The sequence below is a fragment of the Myotis davidii genome, unplaced genomic scaffold (genome assembly GCF_000327345.1).
Source record: "Myotis davidii unplaced genomic scaffold, ASM32734v1 scaffold327, whole genome shotgun sequence".
In the NCBI taxonomy this organism is placed as follows: Eukaryota; Metazoa; Chordata; class Mammalia; order Chiroptera; family Vespertilionidae; genus Myotis; species Myotis davidii.
Genome location: NW_006298628.1, coordinates 3,600,827 through 3,608,122, shown reverse-complemented (window position 1 = coordinate 3,608,122; position 7,296 = coordinate 3,600,827). Strand labels below are relative to the sequence as shown.

Genomic DNA, 7,296 nt, shown 5'->3' with positions numbered 1-7,296 from the left:
GTTGCTAAAAAAAAAAAAGATCTGGCTGTGTTGTTGTTTTGTTAATCCTCACCCAAGAATATTTTTTCCATTGATTTTTGGAAAGAGAGGAAGAGAGGGAGGGAAGTAGGATGGGAGAGAGAGAGAAACATCAGTGTGAGACATCAAACCTGCAATCCAGGTACATGCCCTTGACCAGGAATCAAACCCGTGATCCTTTTTGGTGCATGGGCCAACACTCTAACCATTTAGCCACACCAACCAGGGCAGCTACCTCTCTCTCTTCAAAAAAAAAAAAAAAAGGGAGGGGGGGGGTTTTTTATTGATTTTTTTTTTTTTTAAGAAAGAGAGAGGAAGGGAGAGGGAGAGATAGAAATATCTATGATAGAAAAACATTGACCCGTTGCCTCCCGCATGCACCGGGGATCCAACCGCAACCCAGGTGTGTGCCCGACCGGAACCGAACCTGCACCTTCTGGTGCACCGACGATGCTGTGAGCTGAGCCACCACCAGGGCCGGGCATGTCTCTTTAATGAAACTGAAGGTCTTGCCTCAGATCGAGGTGCCCGAGAGGAGACAGTAGACGTTTCAGTGTTTCTGTGGCAGACGGGCTGAAACGCGCCTTCAGAGGCACGCATGTTACACACACACGTGTCTCCCTGTGTGGACATGGATGCGAATATACCCCCCCACTTTCAGTTCACGGGGGGCGGGGGCGCTTTAGATTCAGTAAATCAGTAGCATCGCTGAGCTCGCATTTTGTGAATTAGGGCCTAGGCCTGGGTCACCGTGAGAGCTTGTGGGAGAGTGAGAATGAACACGCTCGTGCTGCCTCCTCGCCCTTCTCTGCCACCGGCTTCCCACCAAAGGTCGCTGTCTGACCGGTCGTTGTGTCTCTGCCTACATGGCGTGCGTTGTATATTTTTATTGATTTCAGAGAGGAAGGGAGAGGGAGAGATAGAAACATCAATGTTGAGAGATAATATAATCATTGATTGGCTGCCTCCTGCACGCCCTCTACTGGGGATTGAGCTTGCATTCCAGGCAAGTAACGTGACTGAAATTGAACCAGTGACCTCTTGGTGCATGGGACAGCGTTCAGTCTAGTGAGCCACATTGGCTACCAGTGGTCGGCGAACTGCGGATCGCGAGTCAAATTTGGCTCTTTGGCCCCTTGTGTGTGGCTCTTCCACAAAATACCACGTGCAGTATTTCGTTTTAGTAGAGATTTTGCTCTTGAAAATGTTAATTGCTGCAGTCTGCATTTAACCTTATTAGTTCAGTCAGATTTATTGTAACTTTTTTTTCCATTCCAGAAATACATGCTACAGGATTTAACTATCAGAATGAAGATGAAAAAGTCACCTTGTCTTTTCCTAGTACTCTCCAACCAGGTAAGAGATGTGGCTTTTGTAAAGTCCGATGAAGAATAGTGACATCGTGCTTCTTCCAGAGAAATTTATTGTATGCCATTTCCCCAACTCATGTCTTAAGCAGATTAAAGTCAGGTATATTGCAACTTTTGGACCACCAGGGGGAAAATAAGAGAGAGAGAAAAAAAACCCCAAAATTAATGCTCATTTTACCCTAGAACATAAAGCATTGTTTTTCACCTTTTCAGTTTCAGCTTTTTAAAAATACATTTACTTAGCTCCATCTTTAACTAATTGAATCCAAATCTCTGAGATGAATATGCCATAGATAATTTTGATGTACAACTGGAGACTAGATAGATATAATGTTAGTGAGGGCATGGAAGGAAAGATTTGTTAATATTATTAGATATAAAACCAAAAAGAAAATAGAAGACTTTCCAAACTTAAAATAGTGGGAAAAATTATATACAAATCTGTTGGTAAAGCACTAGGACTTTGATTAGCTCTGGCCAGTGAGGTTAAGTGGTTAGAGTGTTGGCCCGAGAACCAAAGGGTCACGGGTTCCATTCCCAGTCAAGGGCACCTACCTGGGTTGCAGGCTTGCTCCCTGCTCCCCAGTCAGTGATTCTCTCTCATCATTGATGTTTCTATCTCTCCCTCTCTCCTCCTCTCTGAACTCAATAAAAATATATACATATATTAAAAAAAAAAACAGAAAAAATGTGAAGAGATACTAGTATTCAGCTTCCTAGTCATGAAAAATGTCAAAACAACAGTTACTGATATATCAGTTTTTGTCTGTTCTGTAAGCTGAAATGTAAAAAATATTCTTTTCTTTTTTAAAAAAATATATTTTATTGATTTTTTACAGAGAGGAAGGGAGAGAGCTAGAGAGTTAGAAACATCAATCAGCTACCTCCTACATACCCCCCACTGGGGATGGGCCCGCAACCAAGGTACATGCCCCTGACTGGGATCGAACCTGGGACCCTTGAGTCCGCAGGCTGATGCTCTATCCACTGAGCCAAACCGGCCAGGGCGTAAAAAATATTCTTTTTTTTTCTTTTTTTAATTGCATTAGTGGCTTCTTTTTTATTTTTTTTAAAATATATTTTGTTGGTTTTTTTACAGAGAGGAAGGGAGAGAGATAGAGAGTTAGAAACATCGATGAGAGAGAAACATCGATCAGCTGCCTCCCGCACATCTCCTACTGGGGATGTGCCCGCAACCCAGGTACATGCCCTTGACTGGAATCGAACCCGGGACCTTTCAGTCCGCAGGCCGACGCTCTATCCACTGAGCCAAACCGGTTTCAGCAAAAAAAAAAGAAATTCTTGATAATGTGACTGACTTGATATTATTGGTGGAAGTGTAAATCCATGTAATTTATTTAGAAGCAGTCTGGAAGTATGTTTCAAAAGACTAAACATGTTTATATCTTCTGACCTAGCAATTCTGGTAATAGAAATATATCCTAAAGAATATGGCAAAGGCTTTATGCCGAGGATATCTATGGAGACATTACTTAAGGCAGTAAAAAATTGGAATTAATGTGTTTGTCCAACATTAAGGAAATAATCAAGCTATGACATATTAGGACCTGTCTGTCTGGTGGAATATATATAGCAATTAAAAGTGAGGTTTGTGAATTCTTAACACTGTAAAGTGCTTATTATAATGTGAAATTAAAAAGCAGAATGCAAAATTACATATACAGGGTGATGAATCATATCTCTGAAATGGTACAAATAAAATTATATGTCTGGTTGTTGACATAATTGATGATTTTTATTCTGATTAATACCTTTCTCTGGCTTTCATAATTTTTAAACTGAGAATACATTGCCTTAATAGAAAAGTATTTTTAGAAAAAAATTTAATTGGACAAGTTATCTTTTATTCAGGGTTCTTAATGACCTTTCATTTTGCCTTTTTCTAACTAGGATTTTTTTTTTTTAAATATTTTTATTGATTTCAGAGAGGAAGGGAGAGGGAGAGAGAGAAACATCAATGATGAGAGAGACTCATTGATTGGCTGCCTCCAGGAAGCCCCCTACTGGGGATCGAGCCCACAACCCGGGCATGTGCCCTTGACCGGAATCGAACCCGGGACCCTTCCGTCCGCAGGCCGACGCTCTATCCACTGAGCCAAACTGGCTAGAGCTAACTAGGATTTTTTAATGAAATTATTATAAATATAAATGTTTTGCTATGATCATGTATTAACAGATACTTAAGAATATAACTTAAAAATTGAAATTTCCCCCAAAGTTCAGGGATCAGAATAGCAAGTTGATTTACCATCACGAATGTAAACTAGCCCTGGCCAGTGTGGCTCAGTTGGTTGAGGTTGCCATTGGAATCCTGGTCAGGGCACATGCCCAGATTGTGGACTTGATCCCAGGGGGCAGGAGGCAGCCAATCGATGGTTCTCTTCTCATTAGTGTTTCTCTCTCTCTCTCTCTCTCCCTCTCCCTCTCCCTTTCCTTCTCCCCCTCCCCTTCCCTCTTCCTCCCTGCCCCCCTTTCCCTTATTCCCTTCCCCTCACCACCCCCCAGATCAATAAAAAACATATTAAAAAAAAAAGAATGGAAATTGGACTCTAATGAAGCCATTCCTTCAAAGTTAGGAGAATCTTAATTTTCAACCTAGAATTCCATGCTTAGCCATTTGAAGAGGTTAAAATAGCCTTGGCCAGCATGGCTTAGTTGGTTGAGCATCTTCCCATGCACCAAAAGGTTGCCAGTTCGATTTTCGGTCAGGCACATGCCTGGATTGTGGACTTGATCCCTGGTAGGGGGCATGCAGGAGGCTGCCCATTGATGTTCTGTCTCCCATTGATGGCTCTCTCTCTCTCTCTCTCTCCCCCCCGCCCCCCATCCTCTCTCTCTAAGTAAAATATCTTTTCTGAAATTGGCACCATTTTAGAATAGTGTATCCACTGAGCCAAACTGGTTAGGGCAGTTACCATAATCTTTGTAAGACCTAACAACCTCAGAATCAGTGCATAAAGATCCTGTAGAATGGCATTTATTTGGAGAAACACTAGAAGATATTAACATTTTGAAGGATCATAAGAAATGATCACGCAGAGGCAAAGATCTTTACTCTTTTTCTATAATCTGTCTTTGATTTTATTTTATTTAATTAGGCTCATTAAATTTGTATTAAAGTATTTCAAGATCTTCAGTTTTTATAACAATTATTATACTCTCCTAAATATTAAACAATTAAAGTTTTTGTGGAAGTCTCAATTTTTCAGTTGTTTAACTTATAAATGAGTTCATTGTATGTTTTAAAAGGGTTATCATCCTAAGCAGATAAATATTAGGTATCAAAATATTATATGTAATTTGAGGAAGCATTGTAAATAATATGTGCAAATAGGTATAAAATTATACAACCTGGCAATCAGTTCTTCAATATGGTGTAAATTTGATAAGTAAAATTAATTTTTAAAAAGTTCTTTCTTCTCTTGCTCTTTCTTGGCCTAAAATTCTACTACATTAATAATAAATACTTTGTTATTAATATTGTACAATGTGACACTAATTAAATTTATTAATGATTAAAAAACATTTTTAACTTGTGTTTTGTTTGAATTTCAGGTAATAACCCTTCCTAATACTTTGTATTTTGTTTAGTATGCCACTTTTGGCAGTGGTCACTGTCAGTCTCTTGTTATAGTTTGATGGTCTTGGAGATTTAAAACCAAGTAAAAGTGTAAGCAGCCTTTCTTACTTAGTTTTGAGTTTTATTCCAAATAGGAAAAGTTGAAAGTAGATTTACCATGGAATTTGAGTTACATAAAAGACACCGTAACAGTTAACTTAGTGAAAACAGACTTACCAGTTCTATTAATGAAATTGTAACATAGAAGGAATGGGTTTTGATAATCTATTAAATATTCCTTGTAAACTTTATTAATGTTGATATATCTGCTTTAAAAAAAAGTGAATTCCTAAAGAGAGAAATTTTATAGTTAATTTTTTTATTTATCAGTAATTTAGAACTCTTTTAGATTCTTTTACTATATTCACATTTACTATCCTAGTAATCTATCATTCTCTTTAAAAGAAAAAAACTATTCATTGTTCCCTTAAGACAGAATGTCTGATTTAAAAAATATATATTTTTATTGATTTCAGAGAGGAAAGGAGAGCTAGAGATAGAAACATTAATGATGAGAGAGAATCATTGATTGGCTTCCTCCTGCACACCACACACTGGGATTGAGCCCACAACCCTGAGCATGTGCCCTGACTGGGAATTGAACCATGACGTCCTGGTGCATAGGTTGACACTCAACCACTGAGCCACACCGGCCAGGCCAGAATGTCTCATTTGTAAAAAATAATCGCAGCCTTAGCCAGTTTGGCTCAGTGGATAGAGCGTCGGCTGCAGACTGAAGGTCCTGAGTTCGATTCTGGTCAAAGGCACATACATGCCCAGGTTGCGGGGCTTGATCCCCGGTAGGGGGCATGCAGGAGGCAGCCAATCAATGATTCTCTCTCATCATTAATGTTTCTATCTCTCCCTCTCCCTTCCTCTCTGGAATAAATAAAAATATATATATTTTTAAAAATCACAAATGTCTATTCAATTGAACTTCAATTGAGTTGTTTTCCCAGCATGATTACTTTAAGAATGTGGAACTTGCTTTAGTGATGAATTTGGTGCAAAGGTCTGAAATTGTCACTTGAAATTACTTTCAGAACCAGTTTGTGGCACGTAAGAAAATCATCAGTTTAAGTAGTTAATAAATACACTTAGTGTTTGTTTAGAAATGGTTAACAGCTCATCATTCACTTATTCCGTAGACTTGGACTCTTTGTAACTTTTGGATCTTTCTGAAAAGAAAATTCAATTTTGGAAGATGAAGATTTGAGTTTTTGAACATCCAAGATGATATGTTTGAAAGATAGAGGGAGAAATACAAGAGTATTTTGAACATTGTCAGTGTCATTGTTTCATGGCATTCTAAAATGACAGTTTAAAACTTTATGATATAAAAGTTTGATTGGCTAATTAATTTATAGTTCTACTATATCTTGATTCATTATACTTCCACACTCTAGATCAGTGATGGCGAACCTGTGACACGTGTTTCAGAGGTGACATGCGAACTCATTTTTTTGGTTGATTTTTCTTTGTTAAATGGCATTTAAATATATAAAATAAATATCAAAAATATAAGTCTTGCCTAACCGGTTTGGCTCAGTGGATAGAGCATCAGCCTGTGAACTGAAGGGCCCCAGGTTCGATTCCGGTCAAGGGCATGTACCTGGGTTGTGGGCACATCCCCAGTAGGGGGTGTGCAGGAGACAGCTGATCGATGTTTCTCTCTCATCAATGTTTCTAACTCTCTATCCCTCTCCCTTCCTCTCTGTAAAAAATCAATAAAATACATTTAAAAAAGAAAAGTAATTGTTTATATTTATATATATATAGGCACTTTAAAAGGATCATTTTTTAAGTCAACATTTTTCTGTTTTTTCGTGTATGTGACTTGATTTGTGAAATGTGGGATGGGATTATTTTGTCGTGCATCTGAGTTTAGATGACTACTAGATAATTTCTTTTATGAAAAACGTGTATGTACTCACCAAAATATCCCATTTTGTCTGAGTTGGTTTTGTATTTGTACAACAATCCTATCTAATAAAAGAGAAACATGGTAATTAGCCGTATGTCCGTTACCCTTCCCATTGGCTAATCAGGGCGATATGGAAATTAACTGCCAACCAAGATGACGGCCGGCAGCCAGGCAGCTTGAATCAACATGAGGCTTGCTTGCTTCAGTGACGGAGGACTCCAACATTCCCCACCTGCCTTGCCGGCCTCTGAGCTTGCAGTTTGAAACAATGTAACAAATATAGAAGCTAAACAAAACCCCAGAAAACTGCTTTCAGGGAGCCAGGATCTCAGAGCTGGAGGTGA

The 7,296-nt window shown here is 38.7% G+C and overlaps 1 protein-coding gene across 1 annotated transcript in view; it reads left to right on the top strand.

The window, feature by feature from the left end:
* The window catches only part of NPEPPS (aminopeptidase puromycin sensitive), an 84,672-nt gene that overhangs the window by 23,966 nt on the left and 53,410 nt on the right, over positions 1-7,296 (top strand). The window contains exon 2 of the mRNA XM_015570786.1: positions 1,239-1,374. Coding sequence (XP_015426272.1) covers positions 1,239-1,374 — 136 coding nt within the window. The remainder of the gene's footprint in view (positions 1-1,238; positions 1,375-7,296) is intronic.